This window comes from Mustela lutreola, chromosome 6 (genome assembly GCF_030435805.1).
Source record: "Mustela lutreola isolate mMusLut2 chromosome 6, mMusLut2.pri, whole genome shotgun sequence".
Lineage (NCBI taxonomy): Eukaryota > Metazoa > Chordata > Mammalia > Carnivora > Mustelidae > Mustela > Mustela lutreola.
The window spans coordinates 16,950,485-16,975,302 of NC_081295.1; the positions used below are offsets into that span (position 1 = coordinate 16,950,485).

The 24,818-nt window shown below is 37.3% G+C and overlaps 1 protein-coding gene across 1 annotated transcript in view; it reads left to right on the top strand.

The window, feature by feature from the left end:
* The first annotated feature begins 2,817 nt into the window (after positions 1-2,817).
* FRK (fyn related Src family tyrosine kinase) overlaps positions 2,818-24,818 on the top strand; it is a 103,318-nt gene continuing 81,317 nt past the window's right edge. Inside the window, exon 1 of the mRNA XM_059176805.1 lies at positions 2,818-3,787. Within this exon, the coding sequence (XP_059032788.1) occupies positions 3,414-3,787 (374 nt within the window). The 5' untranslated portion in view covers positions 2,818-3,413. The remainder of the gene's footprint in view (positions 3,788-24,818) is intronic.

Sequence of the window (24,818 nt, forward strand, 5' to 3'; positions counted from 1 at the left end):
GTGGGGCTTGATCTCACAACCCTGAGATCAAGACATGAGCTGAAATCTAGAGTCATTAACCAACTGAGACACCCAGGAGCCCCTCTTCCTTCCTCCCTCCCCATTCCTCCCTGCCCTCCCCCAGCTTCTTTCCTTCTTTCCTTCCTTCCCTCTTCCCTCAATACTTACAGAGTATTTACTGCTTACATACTGGATGTTGTATAAGGCACTAAAGACTCAGAGAAGGAAATCTGATTCCTTAGCAAACAAGAGAACCAAGTGACATTTAGCAGGTGACCAAGTGTGTGTCAGGTTTTACGGGTACACAGAGTAGGGGGGCCTCTAATCCAGAGAAAGTATCAATTGAACTCAGCCTGGAAAAACCAGGAGGAGGTCACCGGGTGGGGTAGGGTAGCAGGGAGGGCTTCAGGAGCCTTGGTTGCCTGGGGAAACTGCATCCCAGGGTGTGTGTGTGTGTGTGTGTGTGTGTATGTGAGAGAGAGAGAGAGAGAGAGAGAGAGAGAGAGAGAGAGATAGGGAAGAGCCATGAGGTCAGAGAGGGCTTTATGTGTCCTGATAAAGAATTTGGGTTTTATTCCTAACACGCTGGGTGGTCCTGGTGGATTTTACACAGAAGAATGACATTAACTTCTTTTTAGAGTCATCAAAACTCGGGCTTTGAAGACAGATTGAGACCAGAGTGTTACTCTTGGTTCAGCCACTTGGTGGCTGTGTGAGCTTGGACAATTTACTTAATCGCATGAAGCCTAGGTTTCTTCTTTAAAATCAAAAACAAACAAACCCAACTTCCTCATAGGTACTATTGTTTTTATTTGCCAAGAGGATTAAATGAATACCATTTGTAACATTCTTAGCACAGAGCTGGGCACATAGAAAGCCCTCCAATCCTGATGGCTACTCTCTACCAGCACTCATATCATTATTATGATTGTAAAAATTGATCTGGGAGTGGTATGCAAGGTGTGGCAGAGGTAGGGGGTAAGCTAGAGGAAGGAAGATTGCTTAGAATGCTTCTGGAAGAATCCAGGGAAAAACTAACTCACTTTCTTACTTTTCTTTATTTCCTTCCTTCCTTCCTTCTTTCTTTTCTTCCCAGTACACAGCTGTCGTTCAGAAGGAATAAAAAAAGTTTGTGGACTTAATTAAAAGGAAGACTGAGCAGAATTTACTGATTGATTAGCTCAGATAAACCAGTGGAGGAGTAAAAGAAGACTTTAAGGCTTCAAGGTTGGGTGACTGCAGAGTTCGGGAGCTGTTAACACAGAGAAACCCTTTCTCTCCCCATCCCGTGGCTCAGCTTTCTCAGACCATTGTTCGTCTGACACCTTCCTGTGGTCACCCACTTTTCCAATTTCATTTATTCGCTCAGTGATTGTGCCGTGCGTGTCTGCCACTTTGTCTTTTTCCAGAATGCCTTGTCATAACCATAATGGAGGCATATCTGACTTTAAAAACTTCAACTTTTTGAAGTCTCAGACTCTACTTACAAATTGGTTTTGAATACCTCTCTCTAACTCCTTCCAAACCTCATTTCATTTGTAGATCCTGTAGATGTCTTTGGAAAGACGAGCATCCTATGCCTCTACGTGGGGGGATTCATAGGATCCCATACTTTTACAATTAATATTGTGTCTGAAAACAAGATATTTTTATGGCTTCTCAATATTATATTTCTCTCATATATGGAATTGTATTTTTGGTCCTATGTCACAGACAGACAACCAAAACTGGCTCATTTTTTGGCTTTTCTTTTCTGGCTAATTGGTGCTTCCCCTCTAACTCAGAAGACATTTGGAAAAACCTGGGAATTTGACATGAGGACTTGTTCTAGCCAGGTCATCTGTCCACCATGAATGACTGGTTTTAGTACCAGGGAAGAGCAGATGGGGCTGAAGCCATGGCCATCATTCTCTGGGTTTTCTTTTTTTTCCCTTGAGTTTGATTATTCTGATTACTAAAAATGCCCTGCTGTTTGTCAGAGAACAGGAATTTGGAGAGTGCTGAGGCTCGGTTAGCCAGGTCAAGTCTCCAGTAATATATAGAGAGATTGTGTTTTAGAGTGGAAAATTTTAATAAATATCGTATACAAAAACAAGTGACACATGGTAAGCAAGTTGAGAGTTGGTCTCTACTAGTGAAAATGGCAGTGTGTAGTTCTGTCCACAGTCTCTGCCTGACTGTTGGGAGTCAGCTGTCGCAAACAAGAGGACGTAGAGAAAAACCCCTGCCCCTCAGGATGGCTGTCTGATCTCAGTGTCATTAGCTCCTGAGGTCCCACCAATAAAGTTAGAATTCCTGTAGACCCACAGCAGCTCACATGCAGTCCTTCTACTCCTTCTCTCTACTGATCTGCCAGTGTGTGTGTGTGTGTGTGTGTGTGTGTGCATTTCAGAAATAGTACATGAGAGATGGGAAATTAAATGTCTCTGTGGGAAAAAGCAGTGTTTCAGGTTCTCAGCATTTTAGTCAGCTGCTCTCGTATTTTTCCAGACTGTAAATATATTCTGAAGCTATTAAAAATCTATTCATCGTGATGAAAAAAGGTAGGAATTCAATAGTTCTTTCCCATTTGCCATTTATCCAAAAACAAATATCTAAACACTTTAATTATCCTTTTAATTTCCCTTAGAGGTGGCAGAATGATCCTACTCATCTTCATGAGGGAGCAAAAAGTCTGTGCTGGGGACATAGCAAGACAAAAATCTCCCTGGGCTAGCCTGTTTATCCAGTGATAAGGACTTTGGCAGCTCCCTGGTGAGGGCGCTGGTGTGGGAAGGGAGAGGTAGAGAGGACAGGAATCTCTTTTAAATCACAGACAAAAGGAAACCAGGAAGTCAGGAGAAATTACTGCTCATAGCTCAGGATGTTAAAGGCAATAGGCTCCCCTGGTTAGTTAATCATTAGCAAAAAGGAAAGCTCTGTGGGGGTCAGGACCGGCCAGACCACAGAGACCAACTCAAGCAGGGAGTGAGCTCCTGGCAGAGGCCAAGAAGTGATCTTACCTGCATTTCATCTCTTTCTTTTACTGACTTTACCTCGGGACATAAAGCAAGATGACTCTTCTGTTCTTAGACGTTTGTCTAAATGAAGCCCTCTTGATTTCATTTTTGCTCTGGGATTCCTAAGCAGAGAAGAAGATAAGACATCTTCCCCTGAGCAGCCTCCCAGCTCCCGTTCAGTTTGGTACTGGGGCAGCAGCTCCAGCCACAGAAAGCAACCCGGTGAGTGTCCCCAAGGGGGGGTCACTGCAGGCAGATCTGCCCCTCGTTGTGAAACGGGGCTTTGCACACTTTCTGAAGCCTAAGGAATTGGTGCTGACTTCCAAGCTGCCTGGTGGAAGAAGAGAAAGTTGATCTGCAGACCCTGAGGGGAGAGGGAGAAGCCCCTCTTCCCCTCCCCCTTACCACAGCACCATGGGCAACGTTTGTCTGAGGTTCTGGGCATACTTGCGGCCCTGTCTCCCCTGCTTGTTCCAGGAGGCCGACAAGCGGGGAGTGGTGATTGAGAACCCCATGGCCCGCTGCTCCCCCGGTCCTCCCCAGCTGCAGAGTCAGGAGCCCGGGAGAAGCCACGGCCACTACTTTGTGGCTCTGTTTGACTACCAGGCTCGGACCGCAGAGGACCTTAGCTTCCGCACGGGTGACAAGCTCCAAGTCCTGGATACTTCCCGGGAGGGCTGGTGGTTCGCCAGGCACTTGGAGAAAAGGGGAGATGGCTCTGGCCAGCCGCTGCAGGGCTATATTCCTTCTAACTATGTGGCTGAGGACAGAAGCCTGCAGGCAGAGCCGTGAGTAGTACAAACCCACACTTTGTTTCTCAACTCTCTGTGGGCGGATGAGCTTTCCTTCTTACCTATCTGCAACCCCCTAATTTCCAAAGAGCCACCCAGAAAGTATGAGGAAGTCCTGGCAGGAACCTCCTCATTGAAACACACATCTCCTGCTCAGTGAGAGTGAAACTGGCGGGTAATTGTTGTGGAAATGACTTCTATTACAATATGTAAACCCAGGGGGCCCCCGGGTGCATCTTCATCAATGTAAACAAATGGTGCAGTTAAGGCCCTACCTTTACTTTGGCTGTAAAATAAATCATGCCTCACTTGTGTAACAGAACTGCATTTCATTGGCAGGTAGGTCATAGATCTTCCTTACATCGCCCTTTCAAATCTGAAGTCCAGCCCTCTTGCTTTTAAAACTTTTGAAGGATCAACCCCCAACCCTAACTCTAATTTTAATCCTTTTTCATTCTGTTACGCACACACAGGGACAACTAACATACAGGGATTAACATTTAGAAGATGCTAATTTTTCACTACTTTATCCCACTGAAATCATGACTAGACTTTTTTCTTTGAGTACCAGATATGTACTTATACTACCCAAATTGTGATCGTTTGGAGCTTTTGTTATGATTAGAAACTGGCCAGCTACAGGTATTTAGTAATGGTAGAGAGGAGGTGATAAAGACTACTCTGATATTTGAAAAAAATCCGATGAATTATGATGAACCCACAGAGGACAATTATATATACTTTTCCATTCATCTGTCCATCCATGCATGCATCCATCCATCCATCCATCCATTCACCTGTCCATGCATGCATCCATCCATTCATCCATCCATCCATCCATGCATCCATGCATCCATCCATCCATCCATCCATCCACCTGTCCATGCATGCATCCATCCATTCATCCATCCATCCATCCATGCATCCATCCATCCACCCATCCATCCATCCATCCATGCATCCATCCACCATCCACCCCACCCGTCCATGCATCCATCCATCCACCCATCCATCCACCTGTCCATCCATCCATCCATCCATGCATCCAGGCAAGTGCCAGGCACATTAGTGGCATGATGAGTGGGGGAGGAGGGAGGTTATGCTAGTGGTGGTTGAATATAAAGGAGGTAAAACACAGTCTTGATAGTGGATATTTGAGGTTTGGTGGGTTGAGAAGCCAGTGGGGACTGTTACTGGCCCTAACTTTGTTCCTGCCTTGTTTCCATGGAACCCAAGACTGGGAATGTGTCCCAGGACTCATTTTATAGAATGGATCCTTAGTAGAGGAACAAACCACTGGGAATTCACTCAGTCTCTCATATGGTTCTCCTTTTCTATGAGAGCTACAGCGTCCTTTACTAGCCCAGGGAATGAAATGGCAAGAAATTGCTCTTAGGGTAGTACTGCTGCTTGCTAAACTCAAATACAAATACAGAAGGAGGTTTGGTTATTTTTGAGATTCTTTCCAACACCAGGAACTTATATACATGTTAACGAGGCTCTTATTTATGCCTAAATTTTATGCCTAGAAATGAACTGAAACCTAGACTTTTGATGAATGGAATTGTTCTCACATGAGAAAGTCATCTGCATAAACATTTGTTTTCTGTGTTAATCTATAGGAAATACCTTATTCATTGAATGCTTACTTATGTGTATTTATGTTTTCACTACTATATGATTTATAGACATGATATGGTATTATGGTATGATGTGGTAGTATGCTATTATATTTTATATTCAGCATAAGATACACATACTGTATGAATGAATACTAGAATATTTATATTAGAGTCTTGAACTCATAATCTAATATTTTTATCATTCTATTTTTTATTCATCATGATAAGTGTCGTCTCTAACCCGCACCGCATATTTCCCTCATCCGCCCATCCACATCCCCTCTAGTAACCACCGGTTTGTTCTCTCTAGTTAAGAATCTCTTTGTTGATTTTGCCTTCTCTCTCTTTTCCCCTTTGCTCATTTGTTTTGTTTCTTAAATTTCACCTATGAGTGAGATGATATGGTATTTGTCTTTCTGACTTACTGATTTCCCTTAGCTTTATATTCTTTTGCTCTATCCATGTTGCAAATGGCAAGATTTCATTCTTTTTATAGGTATATAATATTCTATCTATCATCTCTCTCTCTCTCTCTCTCTCTCTGGATATCTATGTAAATATCTGTATCTATCTATTTATCTCATCTTTATTTATTCATCTACCAGTGGACACTTGGGCTTCCTCCATAGTTTGGCTATTATAAATAATGCTGCAACAAATATAGGGATGTAATGAATTAGTGTTTTTGTATATTTTTTTGGTAAATACACAGTGGTATGATTACTGGATTATAAAATAGTTTTATTTTTAATTGAGGAAGCTCCATATAGTTTTCCACAGTTGTTTTTCACTAGTCTGCATTTTCACCAACAGTGCAGGAGGGTTCCTTTTTCTCCATATTCTCACCAACACTTGTTGTTTCTTGTGTTTTTGGTTTTAGCCGTTCTGACAGATGTGCAGTGATATCTCGTTGTAGTTTTGATATACATTTTCCTGATGATAAGTGATGTTGAGCATCTTTTCATATGTCTATTGGCTGTTTGTTTGTCTTCTTTGTAGAAATGCCTGTTCATATCTTCTGCCCATTTCTTGACTGGATTATTTCTTCTTTGGGTGTTGGGTTTGATAAGTTCTTTGTAGATTTTGTATACTAGCCCTTTATCTGATGTGTCATTTGCAAATATCTTCTCTCCTTCTGTCAGCTGTCTTTTAATTTTGTTGATTATTTCCTTCGCTATGCAGAAACTTGTTATTTTTTTAAAAAAGATTTTATTTATTTACTTGCGGGAGATCACAAGTAGACAGAGAGGCAGGCAGAGAGAAAGGAGGAAGCAGGTTCCCTGCTGAGCAGAGAGCCCAATGTGGGGCTCAATCCCAGAACCCTGAGGTCATGACCTGAGCTGAAGGCAGAGTCTTTAAACCACTGAGCCACCTAGGCGCCCCCAGAACTTGTTATTTTGTTGCAGTCCCCATAGGTTTTGCTTTTATTTCCTTTGCTTCAGGAGACATAGCTAGAAAAATGTTGCTAGAGCAAATGTTAGAGAGATTACTACCTATACTCTCTTCTAGGATTTTTATGGTTTCGGGTCTCACATTTAGGTCTTTAACCCATTTTGAGTTAATATTTGTGTATGGTGAAAGAAAGTGGTCCGGTTTCATTCTTTTGCATGTTGCTGTCCAGTTTTCCCAACACCGTTTATTGAAGAGACTATCTTTTACCACTGTATATTCATTCCTCTGTTTTTGAAGATTAACTGACCATATAAATGTGGGTTTATTTTGGGTTTTCTGTTCTATTCCATTGATTTATGTGTCTGTTTATACATCAGTACCATACTGTTTTAATTACTTTGTACTAGATTTGAAATCTGAAATTGTGATACCTCTAGTTTTGTTTTTCTTTTTCAAGATTGCTGTGGCTATTTGAGGTCTTTTTTGGCTCCATACAAATTTTAGGATTCCTTATTCTAGCTCTGTGAAAATGCTGTTGGTATTTTGATACAGATTGCATTGAATGTGTAGATTGCTTTGGATAGTATAGACATTTTAACAATATATGTTCTTCTAACCCATGAGCATGGAATGTCTTTCCATTTCTTTATGTCATCTTGAATTTCTTTCATCAGTGTTTTATAGTTTTATATTTGCAGATGACATGATACTATATATAGAAAACCCTAAAGTCTCCACCAGAAAAACTAAAGAACCAAAAAAACCAAAAACTACTAGAACTGATAAATGAATTCAGTAAGTCTCAGGATACAAAATCAATGTGCGGAAATCTGTAGAATTCCTATACACTAATAATGAAGCAGCAGAAAATGAAATTAAGGAAACAATCCCATTTATAATTTCACCCAAAACAATAAAATATCTAGGAATAAACTTAACCAAAGAAGTGAAAGACCTATACTCTGAAAACCATAATCTACTAATTTTAAATGTATTCAATATATATAATTGCTTAGGACCTTTGTTTGCTCATCTCTAGAGTCCCTGGGGTAACATAGATCTCTGGGTTCCCTGATGGTCTGGGAAAATGAACTCTTAATGTTTCATATGTAGTGGTTAAGCTGCATTCCTACTTGATAAAACCATAAATGCTGAAGTAAACAAGTAAACTGAAATAAGACAATTCAAAAGTGATAACATTCTGGGTAACAGGCTCGAGTACAGTGTCTGTTGCTTATTTAGGTTATCTTTGCCTAACAAACACAAAATAAGATGACTAAAATATCGTGGCTATTTTTTTTTTTTTTTTTTTATTCTCATGGGCTATCTGTAACCAAGAATACTTTTTCTTTCCTACAGAACATTTTCCCTCTTGGAATTGGTTCTCAGCAGTATTCCTGTGTGTCACTACTGACCTATAGTGGGCTCCCCTTGGGATCTTCACATCCACTGGAATAAAAGCTTGGTGGCCAAAAGATGTTGCCACTGTGCGTCTCGGTCAGCGTGGGCCATTTCTTTTCATTTAAGTGTACACCATGGCCTTCATCTAGGAACAGAGATGAGTAATGAGGGTTCTTGCCATCAAATGGCTAAACTCCTTCAGTACTCTCAGTGCAGGTAGCTGCCGCCTCGAGACTTACAGTCCATTTCAACTGGCAGTGATTGAAACTTAACAGTGAAGCAGTTAACAGTCTTCTGAGTGAGGGTGTCCAAGTGGCCCTCACAGTGCCTTAATACCCAGGGAATTACTCAAAGATGTCTTTTAATAGCTTTCTTCATTGAGTCTGTCTTGTTTTCCTTTCAAATACCGTGGACGTTAATGTGGTTTATTTTATAAGGAGCTCAGTATATAGCACTAAGTAAAGATTGTTGTTTTTATTTACATGTGTGAGATGGGAGGCAAGGGGAGACCAGTGAAGACTGCGTCATCTCATTCCTAAATAGATTAGCTTAATGCATTCATACTAGTATTTATCCTTTGCATCTTTATTTCTTGACTTGCAGAAATAAGAAAACAATGCAAATACTTAGGGAATTAATCAGGGTCAGGGCAAATCAGTTGAAGACTTTAGCATTTTTGTTTGTTTTTTTTAATACTGAGAAGTAGAGATGTTAAAAAAAGAACTATACTATTGTTAAAAGATAAAACAATTTAATACTTTATTGGTATTCCTTCTTGAAATACCTTTTCTGAATCTCTTGCTTTAAGTAATATAATAAACCCATTCTTAATGACTTATTTTGCCTGTAGGAAAAATTATTATATTTAGCTTAACTTCAGTTTGACACTCCTAAGTTCAATTTGAACTCCTAGGTCCTTTCATAGATGAGAGCTATTCTTCAACATTTTCAACATGGAAATTCTCAAAACCCTTGCTCTTAGAGCCTGATTACTGAGAACTCCGTTTACATGTTTTTCTTTTTTGAAAAAATGTACTTATTTTTATATAAATTCAATTAACATATAATATGTTACTGGTTTCAGAGGTAGAGGTCAGTGATTCATCAGTCTCGTGTGGTACCCAGTGCCCATTATATCACGTGCCTTCCTTCATGTCCATCACCCAGTTACCCCATCCCTCTGCCCCCCTCCCCTCTAGCAGCCCTCAGTTTGTTTCCTGTGATTAAGAATCTCTTATTTTATGGTTTGTCTCCCTCTCATGTTGTTTTACTTTTCCCTCTCTCTTCCCCTATGACCCTCTGTTTTGTTTCTTAAATTCCACAAATCAGCGAGATCATACGATAATAGTCTTTCTCTGACATATTTCATTTAGCATAACACCCTCTAGGTCCATCCACGTTGTTGCAAATGGCAAGATTTCATTTTTTTGATGGCCGAGTAGTATTCCATTCATTTACAATTTTTATTCATAGTGTTTTTAGAGATAAAGTTCACCCAGAAAATAATGGCATGGAAATTACATATAAATCTTGGTGCCAAGAACAATGGGTTTAAATCCCATGTTTTTACCATAAAAATTTTTAGCTAATGCAGTATAGTGATGGAAAGCAAAATGGTCAGTGGCTGTACAATTTACACATAGGAAGTCATTTATCTACAAAGGGCTTAAAATTTTTTTTGCCTAATTGTCTAAGTGTGCTTTACGTGGTACTCACATACTTTATACCAAATTAAACTATGAAAGTATTCAGTGGAAAGCTTTTTCTCCTTTCAATTGCTACATAAAGGCAGATTTTTTCCCAGTTCCTCTCCTAGTCACCGTTTTAGGAGCAGCTTTGAAAAAAAAAAAAATTGTACCTTGTAACTTTGTTGGTAGTTTATGATATGAAATAAAAGTGTTAGAATTTTATGAAGTATAAAGGTAATGGAATTTCTCCCCATCTGTTTAGGGCATATTTTCTTAATTGTGCTGCTCTTTAATGTGTCAAACTAGAGTTCCATCAAAATTTTATCCAATTTAAGATAGTTGCCGTTGTCTGGCTTGAAGAAAGTAGCATTGAAAAATAAAGTAGTGTAGTCTCAGGAAGAGAATTCTTTTGCCCCACCATTTAAAATACAATGGGAGCTTCACTATTTGGTGATTTGAATACTGCTGAATTTGATAACTATCCAATACAAGCTGTATGTAATGTTCCTAGTTATTTTCGAACTAGATGTCAGTAGACTTCTTTCTCAGCTGGGAAATGAAGCCAACTTTTGAATCTTTTTAGTAAATGATGTAGTTTAAAAATTAAAATTATTATTAATATATAAATAAATGAAGACATGAGAATATATGTATATTATTTGAGTATAATTGACATACAGTGTAACATCAGTTGCAGGTGTACATCATAGTAATTTGACAAAGTTTATACATTATGCTCTGTTGACTACAAGTATAGCTATGCTCTGTCCACATATATTGCTATTACAATACCATTGACTGTATTTCTGATGCCTTGCCCTTATCCCTATATCTTATTCATTTCATAACTAGAAGCCTATTTCTCCCACACTCCCGCACACATTTTGTCCAACCACCATCCACCTCCCCTCTGGCAGCCATCAGGTGTTCTCTGTATTTATAGGTCTGATTCTGCTTTTTGTTTATTCATTTATTTTTCATTTTGTTTTATTTTTTTGTGGGTGAAATCATATGCTATTTGTCTTTCTTAACTTGACTTACTTCACTTTGCATAATACCCTCAAGGTCAATCCATGTTGTCTCAAATGGCATGATCTCATCTTTTTGATGAGTTCATAATATTTCAGATACCTTGCATCTTCCTTATCTGTTCATTTATTGGTGGACACTTAGGTTACTTCCATATTTTGGTTATTGTAAATTATGCTATAATAAATATAGGAGTACATATGTCTTTTCAAATTAGGGTTTTCATTTTTTGGGGGTAAATACTTATTAGAAGAGTTTTTTTTATCATATAATATTTCTGTTTTTAATTTTTTGAGGAACTTTCATACTATTTTCCACAGTGGCTATACCAAAGGCATCAGTATATTCACAAACCAATCTGACATATCTACTTTGAGTAGTTTAAATCACTAGAAAATCACCTATAGGCAAGTCATCCTATAATTGTTCTTTTTCCAAATCATTTATTTCTTTCCCTTTGTGATAGTTTTTAAGGAGACTAAGTGTATATATATATATGGAAAGTGAAAATAATGCATTTTTAATTTCTCCTCCTAAGACAAAGTATAAATATCATTGTTTTAGAAACTAAGTAAAAAAGAGATTTCCATATATAAGTAAAGTATATTGTAAGAATAACATAACTGTTATTAAAATAAATGTTTCAGATAAATCCAATATAAGAATTTTAGGACAAATAATTTAATTAGAAAAATTTATTATTGAATGACTGTATTACCTAGAGAATTATGATGTATTTTCTCCTAATCCTTTGAGGTAAAATAACAAATATGGTGCTAAAATGATTAATTTATAAAACATTACATCTCAGATATAATATTATATTGTTGGTTGGTCATATTAATATAACTGTTATGCCTATGTCAGCATAATTGTGTTTCTCTTAATTTGTTATATAATGAATTTTATGTAAATTGTCACTATTTTCAAGAAAAATGATAATTGACTGCTAAATTAAAATAAATTTTATGAGAACAATGGCAAAGTCATAGAAGTGAGGAGAAGAGGAACCAACTGAACTGAACTAAAATCACAGCTGAGGGGCTCCTGGGTGGCTCTGTTGGTTCAGCATCTGACTCTTGATTTTGGCTCAGGTCATAAGCTCAGGGTACTGTTGTGCTCTTGCTGGGTGTGGAGCCTGCTTAAGATTCTCTCTCTCCCCCACTCCCTCTACCCCTTCCCTACCCTCCCCCTCTCTAAAAAAAAAAAAATCACAGTTAAAGTGTAAGTGTAATTAATAACAGTTTAGAGTACTTGCTGAATAGTAGAATTTGATTACATGTATCTCCAGATATCTTTGAGAAGCAATGAAATGACAATATCTTTGAGAAGCCATGAAGTGGCATGATATCTTTGAGAAGCAGTAAAGTGACATGGTACAGAGTCATTAAAATGAGCTAGGAGTAATTCTTAATCTTTTCTAAGAAAATTGATTAAATTGATAATACTTTGAAGGTTTCTTTTCTTTTAAAGATTTTATTTGTTTATCTGACAGAGAGAGACACAGCAAGAGAGGGAACACAAGCAGGGGGTGTGGGAGAGGGAGAAGCAGGCTTTCCGCTGAGCAGGGAGCCTGAAGCCGGGCTCCATGTGGGACACCATGAGGGACCCTGGGATCATGACCTGAGCAGAAGGCAGACACTTAACGACTGAGCCATCTGGGCGCCCCAATACTTTGAAAGTTTCAATTGTAGTATGCCATTCAAAATAACTCTTCCTTGTTGTTTTACCTACCAGAAAAAGCTAATGAGTTTCTAGAGGCACAGGGCATTTTGCATTCTTTTCTCAATGAATTGTTCATGTCTTAATTTTTGGTTAGACTCATAGTCAGAATGGCATAACTTCCAGGTCCCAGAAATTAGTGGCTCTAATCCACTCCTTGGGACAAAATACTGAGGGGTCACAGATCGATTTGAATATTATCTATAATGTAGAATGAATATCAAGCCAGAAATAGATTATGAATCTTATTGAAATGGTATTTAAAAATCACATATATACAAATTAAACCATATTGTGGTTATATTTAGAGTAAAGGAATTATTAGCCTGAGCTTTTAAATGGACAGAAAACCAAAACCCAATTTACAAAATTAATGTCATGGGGCCAGACTTGTAATTTCAGTTTTTATGCTTAACAGACATAATTTCAAATTATTATGTATATGAAATATTTTTCAGATTGTGCACGCTGAAAGTTTGATGCCTTTACTGAATATTAATAGATTTTCACTGTCACATCCTAAAACATTACCAAACACAATAATTATGTGTCCTTTTTACTAGTTTTCTTACTAATGAGCTGCTAATTTCTCTGCAGCATTTGCTGACTCCCATTTCTAATGGGAATTCTTAACACTTAATGTCATTGGAAAGGTTGGACCAGTGTTTCTGGGGGAAGGCAGTTATGCAGATTGATGATATTTTAGACCTCCTTATGGCTGTTTTCCTGAAGCCTGCAACTTTAGTATTAGTTTATGTGGATCTTTTTGAAGTTTAACGAAACAAGAATTTTGCTAAACCATATAGATGCAGATGTAGATCATGTGATCTGTATTATACATCTTTGTACTTATTTAACTAATCTGAGATGCCATATAGACTGTCCCTTGTGTATGACATTTTTGTCCTGATGTCATTTTTTTCCACAAAGCTTTTCAATTAGATTTCTTCCTATTTAAAAATTGAATTAATTTTAGTGTTAGATTCTTTTATGTTTTTACGTGTCTTTTTTTATTGATATGCATATTTTGTAGTGCCTTTAAATTCAGACTAATTTCTCAGAGGTTTTTTGATGAATTTTGTGCCTTTTGAAGGGTAAAATGAGGATGCAATTCAAAGACTGCTGTAACTAAGAACATTTGTAACCCAAGAAATACTATTACTGAGAAATTTTAAAATTTATATTAGTTATCTGTTTTGAAAGGCATTTAGAATCTTAAACCAAAATAAATATTTCTATTAACACAAATATTGTATATCCCATTGGCAGCATGATTCAGAAGAATGCCGTATGGTTCCTGTGAAAGGCCAGTATTGCTGGTGGATTTAAAGTCCCTCTGATGCTATCCCAATCTCACATATATCTTTTCTTCCACATCTGAGTATTAATCAATTATGACATACCAAGCTTCTCATCACAGGAGGGGCATCATCATGTAAGCCCCAGAATTTTGCTGCTGGCAAAGTCCTTTCTAGGAAGTCATCTCTGGAGGGTGCCTGTGTTATTCCTATAAAGTAGGATTCAGGACACTTTCTCCAATATCTCCTCAACATTTCTAGTCATTGAGAAAGATAGCTTCTATGGGATTCATGTATCCATTCAGTAAGCATTTGGTGTATATTTACATAGTTAAAGGCACCGTTTTTGGGTAGTGGGAGATACCAGATACCAAAATGAACAATACAGTGATTCTTCTCAGGGAATTTTAATAATCTCTGGAGGTAAGACAAATAAACCAAGAAGATATGTCAGTGCTTGTCAGCCAAAGACCATCAGGAATACTCCTGTGCTGGTTTATTACTCTGTGAGAGGTAGGAGAACACAGCATGGACCATAGGGCCATCTCAGTAAGAGCATGTTAGAAAGGATGCATTATAGAATCTGGGGGTATAATTTTGGGGAGGGTTGAAAGAAGCAAGGCTTCACTCCGGATTGACTACTGTCAGGAAGTGGGGATAACTGTATGATTGGGTATTTTAATAAATTTTGTTGAGAAGGAGGGAAGACTAGTTCCAAGATTAAGGCTGTGATTGGTAAAGAAACAACAGTCACTCGGGGTAGCCAAGATAAGTGGATGTTTGGTCATTTTTGTGGTTAGACCATGTCCGTGTCTTTGTTGGTATTCAGATGTGATTAAGAATGATCTGATCTTGTGTTGGACTTCCTCATCGTAGTCACAGAGTGGCCTCATCTGATGTTGATGTTCTGTGAGGTTATGTTCAACAGAAGAACACCAAGGCCTACTTATAGCGAAAGGCCAGCCCTTGGATGTCAGGGGCTGGTTTTCTCAACTAGCAGAAGACAGATGCTGATAAATACAATAAGAGTAGTACAGATTGTCATGTGGCATGCCCTTAAAAAAATTGCTGTTTAGTGAATGAATGAGGAAACAAACACATTGATCAGTTCTGGTTTGGGAAAAATCACACCTTTCTTTCAGGGTTCAGGCTCTTAAGAACCTTTTCTAAGAAGGTTTGTCTAACCTTCATAGGAAGAATTTGTAACTTCTTACGATTTTGTATTTCTTGTTAATAGAGTGATGGATATAAAGATGGAATTTTGAATTTTGAAGGCATTCACACAGAGGTGTTATAGATGTCACAAGAATAAGAATTGCAGAATACTGTAGACTTCAGAAGGATTATAAGAAATGTACAGTGTGAATCTAAGAAGTAGAAGGGGCCAAAGATCAACTCTTTAGAAATGACCATATTTTGGGTGAGTAAGGGCAGTGTGTAGATCCCGGCAATGGCCCCATTGGTTCACATCTCCTTGCATCCACACACTTTGGAAGCTTCCTCCCACACAGACTCTCAGTTTGATCAACTGACTTGTTTTGGCCAATGGAAAAATGGTACATGTGACAAAAACAGAGATCGTAAAGCACTTCCGCCTTGGGACTTGCTTTCTTATTGTTCTTGGAGTTCTGCAAGTACCTTGAGAATAACCCAAGCAAAGGAAGAGACTGTGTGAAGAGAGGCCTTATTTGTCCCAGCTGATTTTCTAGCTGACTGCAGACTCATGGTCAAGCCCAGCTAAGATCAACAGAGCCCATCCCAAATCACTCACCTCTAGATTTGTGAGTTAACAGAATAGTTGTTTTGAAGCAAAACTAACTAATACAAGGAAGAAGAAGAGCCACTGAAAGAAACAGCGAAGAATTCATGGAAGTAGAGCAAAAACAAATAGAATATTTTTCAAAATAAGAAAATAGAATGTCAAGAAGGAGATGCTAAAGAATGATCAGAGTAATGAAAAAGAGGTAAAAACTATTTGAATTTCTTGGAGATTGCTGATAACACTAAAAAGAAGTTTCATAAAGTAATTATGGGTGACGTCATTAGGTGAAGAGAGTTTAATGAGGAACTTCATGCTTCATCTAGGACTTCGCACTGGGAAGGTTAGGCTGGGCTGAGCCATAGGTAAGGATACTGTATGGTAGGGCTCTACGCATGGGACTTGGGTCCATCCTGACACTCAGCTAAGGGAAAGCAAAATCAAGAGAGAGTTGGAACCCAGCTGAACAGAGTGTGCATTGTCCTAAGGACTTTGTTTATTTGGTTTCAGCTTTCACCCTCTGTAGGGTGTCAAAGTTGGTAGCTTTTCAGCATCCTCTTGTGGGTTGGGATATTTAGCATTTGGTAGTTAGGGTAGAGTGAGAGTGGGTTGAGGGTTCATTTTTAGCATGGTCACTTTGGCCTTCCCAAAAATTCTCAGGAAAATTAATGAATTTTTCTCTTTGGTGCTATACTTCCAAGTTTTGGGGTCATGTGGGAAGATTGAACTCAGTCATTTAATAGCTCCTTAAGAATACTTCAATACTTAATTATATATCTTGCATCTACATTTTTATTTTTATTTATTTTAATTTTTTTTGCATCTACACATTTAGTACTTATTTTCTGGGGTATAGTAATAGTACTATTTTACAAAATAAAAAAGAATGCACTCAGATCCATCTCCTCCAGTAATGTTTTATATACAAAACACAATATATGGTCCTCTTTGTCTTCTCTTAGAAGCAGATGAGGAGTCGTGGGTCAGGCAAGCCTTATCTGTTTTCTGTCATAAACTGCAGTTATAGAATATTCCTCTGTGTCATTTTAGGCTGTCATAATACAGTGAGTACAGTGATATTTCAGAAAAAAGCAATACAAAAGTGATTCAGTATCTTGTATCTGTATTATGCAATAGTTTATAGGAAACAGGCAGATACTGGTTTTGCTGCTGAATCACTTTGAACTCTGCTCTTATCAAGAGCTTAACTTAAGGAAGTAATAGTTTAACAAAATAGAAAGTCATGCTGTTGACTTAGTAGGTCCTGGTAAAGTGGTAGAAAGCAAAATAGCTTCATGGTAATTAGTGAGGATTGAAGAATCCCAACAGGGTGATTTTTCACATATGATCATTTTGGTGCTTAATGAAATTCCTGATACTTTTTAAAGCATAATTGCCCATTTTCCCAAGATTTTAATATTATAAAATATACTAGTTTATCAATGGCTTAAAAAAAACATTTTTTTGAAAACATGTTTCAGAACTAAAAAATAATATGTGCAAGTTTATGGTAAATTTTAAAGTATAATGATTAATAAACATCCATATAACCAGCTAGTCCATGAACTAGACAACTACTGTTGGGCCTTTGAATTCCTCCCCTGCCCCATCCCCAGAGTAAAATCTTTTTCCTAGAAAATGTTAATTGCAACTCAGTTTCTAATAGCAAAAGACTAGGATTGCTCCAAATGTCGATTAATAAGAAGGGACAATTTGTGGTTTGTTTACTCAGTGGAATATTATACAATAGTGAAAATGATGAATTGAGTGGTATGCAACAGCATGGATGAATTTTGGAAGCATAATGTCAAGTAATTTCAAGAGATTGCATATAATACGATTTTATCTGATAAAGTCTACAAGTAAGGGAAACCAAATAACATATTGTTTGGGTAGGCACAGATGTTAATAAACTATAAAATAAAGTAAGGGAATGATAAGCAGTAGCTATCTGACTTACTCATCTGAATATTGTAAATTCTGTACTTCTATAGAACACTTAAATGATTAGAAGTTACCTGCATCATGAGAAATAAAGGGTAGCCAATGTACTGGACAAAAGGTCACATACAAATATTGTGATTGAACATACATAGTTCATGATTTTACCTTCCTTATAAAATTACTTTCACAGAATTATCCTTCCTTATAAAATTATAAAATTTTATAAAATTATAAAATTACTTTCCTTATAAAATTACTTTCACAGAATTATCCTTTAATATTACCTCCTAACTTACATAAGAAAGATATAAAAACATACAGCTTTTGTAATTTTTGTTGTCATTATCCACTATGACTTTTAAGATGTCCTTTCCCCAAATTTCAGTGACAAGAATCCTTAAACCTGTAGACCATGGACTCCTAGAGGCTCCAGAGATAGGCTTGAGACAGTCCATGAATCCTCTGAAACTCTCAAATCTGTGTGATGTAGATTTGTGCATTTTTTAGGATAAGGGCTTATAGGTTTTATGATATTCTAAAGGGAACCATGCTGAAAAAAAAATGTGTAGGAACCTGTGTTACAAAATTAGCACAGACAAAATGTGCTTGTTTCTCCTGAAAAATTATCTATTTCCTTATAGCAGTTAATAAGAATTTTATTACACATTGCTTTTTTTTTTTTAAATTCTTAGGTACTGGAAAGCTCAGAGTCCTGTTGAATGCTTGGTCACGATAACCATTTTTGACCTTAAGTCTGGCTTATTTTCTACCTTCTCTCTTCTTTTTTTTGAATCCTTTTTTAGTTCTTATTTTATAGAACACATATTGAGTTTAATAGGGGTCTGTTATATAACCTACTTTAATACATAAATAATAATTATCATTCTAGACATCTTTTGCATTTTAAAACCTTAATTAGAAAGAAAAAAGTAATTTTATATCTTAATCTATATACTAATGAAAGAATACATTTTTAAATCAGCTTTGTGAGCTTGATTGAGAGACTAATTCTAAGGCAAACATGACAAGTTGTTGGATGGAATACAATTAATGATTGTTGGCCAAAACCCAACTTCACCACTCCGTTTCATTTCTCCCCATTTTTTTTTTTTTTTTTGAGGTTCCAACATTGGTTGGTGCTGTCTCCCTGCCTCTTACCTCATCTGTTCCCTTCTAAGTTTCAATCAGGCATATATCTTTGTTTGCTGGAGAATTTGACACAACCTCCCGGGCCCTTTCTCCTTGCTCCTGGGCTTGCAGGCAGTGTGCGTTTGTACCGGAGTCAGATTCATTCTGCAGAGTGAGGCAGGAATGTGCCGCCAGGAGGGTCTTCAGCCCCGTGTGAGACCCACGTGCATTTGAGGAGAAAGACTACAAGGCATGAAGAGAAGGATAGAAACAAAGGGAAAGAGGGAAGTCAGAGGTTTAAAATGTGGATAAGGACCTCCTGGGTGGCTCAGTTGTTAAACATCTGCCTTTGGCTCAGGTCATGATCCCAGGACTCTGGGATCGAGCCCCTCATCGGGCTCCCTGGTCAGCGGGAAGCCTGCCCCTCCCTCTCCCACTCCCTCTGCTTGTGTTCCCTCTCTCGCTGTGTCTCTCTCTCTGTCAAATAAATAAATAAATAAAATCTTAAAAAAAAATAAAATAAAGTGTGGATAAAAGGGCAGATGAGTCTTTAATAAGCATCAGAAAAGAAGACGTAAGGAACAAACAGAAGATCCCATAAGCAAAAGTAAAAAAATATAATGGTGTTTAAGGAAATTAAAGGAAGTGAAACTGTGTGAGAAAGTAGGATAAGAGAGAGTTTGAGCAAGTAGATAATACAGTTGAGGGAAGCCTAGATAAGGATGTCTTGCTAGAACGGACAGAAGTTGGACAACTACGAGCATATAGGAAAATTCGTGATTCTAGGCTTATGTTAACTGTTTAAAAAATTAAGCCCAGGGGCTTTTACATTTGTGTTACATAACATTTATACTAAGGAGACTCTCACAAGGTCAGGTTCTTCATCTCAGGCTTTCCTTTTGGGGCTACACTGAAAAAAACAAAGTGCTCATTATTATAGACCAAAGTGAGTTAAATCCTTTTCTTCTTTCTACTTTCTTTTACCATCCGGTGATGTATTACACTTTAGTGTACATTGTCTTTCACAAAGTAAAAAGAAAACAACCCACAAAAATACACACATCATACAGAAAGTGACACCAAATAAGTAACTTCTGGGACCTGAAAATAAATTGACCTCCTATACTGTGTGCAAATTGGGTTAAAGCAACTTAATAGTGGTATAAGAAATCTTTAACATTAGCCAATGGGAAATGGACTGTACAGGCAAGGTGGTAAAATAGAAGACTTTTGTGGGGAATTAGAGGAAGTTATTAGCCTTGCTTAGCTCCCAGTGATTAAGAAAGTCTCACAAAGTACTGACACATTTGGGTGTGTTGCATTCTCCCTTAGGGAAACCTGAAGACTTTGTTCTTTGTTGGTGTGTAGTTTAAAAAAATTCCATGTTAATAATAATAGTGACAACTTTTGTTTTCTGATGACATGTTCACATACAGAATATGAAATTACTTTTTGAGGAGTTAAAAGAAAAAGATAGGTGAACGGATGCCGAGGAAGCCTTCCATAAGCTTCTGCATGATTCCAGTGGTGACTTTTCCTAAGACAGAGCACAATTATTTTGCTCATCTTATTCATACATTTATATTTACAGTTAAGTAGACTGATAGTTATCTTGTACAACTATTTCATTTATTAAATGGACAAAATGCAATGGAAAAAAAATCTTTTTCAAGGGAGTATTTTCAGTTTATTTGAATTTTGAGTAATTTAACAAAGTTGATCTTCTTCAAATGCAAAGAAGGAATATCTCCCAGGCATCTTTGCTCAGCAATTCTGGGGATATAAAATACCTCAACAAGCATTTTGGTTTAACATTCTAAGTACATTGTCGTACCTGAAGGAAATTACTATGCACACTGAGTGATTTAGTTTAGTACAGTAGGTATTATGAGAAAAATGATCCCAACTTGTTTTTCAAGCCTATGGTTTTATGCATTTAAACATATTTTAGCAACTTTCGGTTGCTATAATTTCGTACCATTGTAAAGAAATAAGAGTATAAGTAGTGAATAATAGTTTATCCACAGAAGGTTAAGTCTTTTTGCTGAGGGCAACCCAAGGAATTGGCAAGGTTCACTGCATTCCTGGAGCTCACCTTACCTAATGGGATCTCAGCCACTGCTGAAAGAGCTGGGAAACCATTCCTGTTACTGGAGGATTTGTCATGGAAGGAGGCTTTGTCCAAACACAGAAGGAAACTTTGTTATTTCTTCGTAACTCTCTGATCTATTTTCAGAAACCAAGTATTTGTTCAGACAAACTTATTAAAAAAGAGCAGATAAATCTACTGCATGTCCCTTTTCTATCCAGACACTTTTCCAAGAATGGAAAATTGAAATGGTATCATGTTTAATGAAACTTAGAAGTAATGATCCTTGAGAAAGAAAGCCAGAAAAAAGGAAAGAAAATTGTTGACAAAATAAGGACAAGATGAAGGAGACTAAGGATAGGAATGAGGGAGGAGAAAACAATACTTAAATTTCTATTACAAAGGACAGTAACAAATGCCAAAGATCACTGTGAGTGTTCTTCTCTACTGTAAATAGAAACCATAGAAACAGACACTCACCTGCTCACTCTTTATTCATTAGTAGTTGTTGCAACACAAAAACTCAGTACTTGTTAGCTTGGCCACAGGTATTGGAAACAATAATCAGTATAGAGGAGAATTAAGGAAGACATTTAATAATAATTCTACTAAAAGGTTAATGAGTTGGAAAGTTTGATTTTAAGGATAGCTACATGAATTGTATGATAATTTTCCTTATTTCTTCCTTTCTTTGGTTCAGGCGATTGTTACATTTAATCCAAATTTATTAGCCATCATGCACGGTAGTTTGCTAATCAAACATGCTATTGGATAATAACTCTGAAGCAGGTTTTTCAATCAGTATGATTAGGAAACGGTTTCTGAAAGTATGTTTTTGATGGATGTGTAAGAGTGAGTAATAACTGTGGTCATATTAGAAAAGAATCAAAGCTTTAGCAGGTTTAGAATGGCCCTGATTCTTAAGCTTGCTGGGGGTTCAGCTGAAGTTGAATAATGGGTATTGATTTCTTGTAAAAATTATTTAAATTCATCACTACAATTTAAATTCTAGTTAGTAAAGAATTAAATGATTTTTCAGACCTAGTTTCTTCTTGGAAAGCTAGGTAGCAGCAAATGAGATCAACATTCTTAACTCTTAAAAACCAGTCTTAACTCCTCTTCCCCTTGGGCTATTGCACTTAATCGCTCCTGTACAGCACAGCTTTGAAAAAGTTGCCTATACTTGGGTTTCTTTCTTTCTTTTGTCTCTCTTTCATTTTTACTTTTTTTTTTTTTACCTAAATATAGAAAACAGTATCCGCCCCCTCCTGCCCCCATGTCTCCTCACTCAGCTTTAACAGTTACCAACACATGGCACTTTTATTTAATCCCCATATTCCTTCTTCCAGCCCTTACTCCCACTCCACCCCTGGGTTGTTTTGAAGCAAATCCTAGAGATCCTATAATTCTTCTTGTAAATTGTTTTGTAGGCATATGTAAACAAACTGAAACACTCTTTTTTTATTTTTAAGATTTTATTTATTTATTTGACAGATAGAGATCACAAGTAGGCAGAGAGGCAGGCAGAGAGAGAGGAGGAAGCAGGCTTCCCGCTGAGCGGAGAGCCTGATGCAGGGCTCCATCCCAGAACCCTGGGATCATGACTCGATCCCAGGGCTGAGGCTTTAACCCACTGAGCCACCCAGGTGCCCCAAACTGAAGTACTCTTAAACATAATTATAATGATTACTCTTAAAATTTTTTTTAAAAATTCCTAGTATCATCAAATATTCAGTCACTAAGAAACTTCCCATAGTTTATAGGTTTATAAAACCTTTTATAAACCTTTTTTGATACTTTGTTTGAACGTAGATTTGGTGGATTTATTTTATGGTTTGTGTGTGAATCGAAATGATGTCCATACATTACAATTGTTAAATCTGTCTCATTTAAATCTCTTTTAACGTGGATCCCTCCTCTAGGTTTAGTTCCTTGAAATGTATTCCCTTTGCCTGTAGACTTCCCCACAATCTGAATTTTGCTGGCTGATTATCTCTTGAGCTGCTTGCTATTAGACTTTTACTCTTATCACTCTGGGAACCTGCTGGTTTGACTTTGGTGATCAAAGGTCACCCAGAAAACTCCACATTGTAAAATCCATTGGTCAGTTCTTAGTCTTCTTTTTAATTATTTTATTAACACTATTTTACATACATGATAACTCTGCTAGCCTTAATAAACTTCCTTTAATCGATCTCCAGGGCAGCCACTCATCTGGTTTCCTCCTATACCTCCAACTGAGACATTTTTGCTTGGTTCCTTCTCTTCTCCCTGACCACTGATGTCAGAGTGCCCAGAATCCCCTCACTTTCTTGGTCATCTCCTTCAATTTGAGACACATGTGTTCAATGATCTACTTGACATCTCTGTAGCTATGTGGAACTCTCCAGATTCCAGCTATTTCTATCTCTTCTAAGACTGAGCTCCTGAAGCTACCACATAAAGCCTTCCCCTGCTCTGTCAGTAGCAACTAGGCCTCCATTTGCTTAGGCCAAATATCTTCTACTCACCCTGACTCCCATTTTTTCTTCATACTTTACTTCCGGTCAATCAGCACATCATTTGCCTTTACTAGGGATATATGTCCACAAGTCAACCATCTCTGACAGGTCTGGCTACCATGGAGTCCAATCCACCTTCATCGTTCAATCTGGCTTTGTGGGATACTCTCCTAACTAGCCTTTCTGATTTGACTGTTGCCCTAAAAGCCTCTAGTTGCAGGGATCATTTCTGTAGTTTGTGACTGTTGCCCTAATGTAGTCTATGCTCAACCCAACAGGCAGAGTGACTCTGTTTAAATGACAAAATATTAAAATTACTTCTTTGCTCAAAATTCTCCAGCAGCTTCCTATGTCGTTGAGAGGGATCCTCTGTTTCCACTATTAACCTTTCTTTCTGACTCCATTCCTCCTCAATTCCTCCCTGGCTTCTTCTATTGCTGCCACAGGACTTTTTTAGTATTTTCACTTAGACCTTGGAGTTGAAAAGTAGGCTTTAATTAGCTAGTGCTGATATCTCATCTGCATTAGGCATTTCAAACTCGTTCTTATTAGTAAGTGGTAGCCCGTGTTCCATTGCATGGCCATGAGAACACAATCTTTCTTGCTCAAGGATATTAAATAAAGGAAGGAAAAATCTGGGAGTTGAACCGAAGTAGTATCTTGTACCTCTAAAGACATCAACAAAAGTCTGTATTATTAATGGACATATATCTAGATTTCAGTTCTAGGCATTTCAAAAATCCTGGACAATTTAATTTTTCTCTTATTTATATCTTTAATGAAGAATTTTTTCTTAATGAATTCAATGCAATATATGTACATCTCAAAATGATTCTAAACACAAAAAAGTTATGAGTCAGTTCTGTGTTGAAAATTACCCTCTGCTCCTCAAATATGTTCCCCCCCCCAAGAAATTAAACAAAGACATTAAGTATAAATGAATATATGTTTGCTGTAATGCTACTTAGAATTTAAGTTGTAATTAACGGGATTTCTAATATTAACCAGTATTAATTAACAATGTAACATGCTTAAACAGGGAACATAATAACAATGCTGAGTAAATTAGGTATATTCATCAATAAACCTCATGCCTATTAATGGTTTCTTTTATTAAACAAGTTTATTATATCTGTCATTATGAATTTCGAGTTTTCTCTTCTATTCACCTGTAGATATTACTTCTTCCTTCAGAAATGGGGGTGTTAGGAATAAGTTCCATGGTCTGAATTAGCAGGATTGAGACAGGTACTGCTAGAGAGGGAGAAGCTGATTTTAGGTATGGTTCTGGGAGAAGTAAAGCTGCCCTCTGGCTTTGGTTTGGTTATGTTAGTTTTTTTTTTTTCTTTTTTCGAAAATGGACAGAAGTTTACTTTTTTTCTGATTGTGGAAACTAATAAAGGCTTACTATAAAATGTTTCAGATAACACTGAAAAATGTGAAGAAAAATTTCCT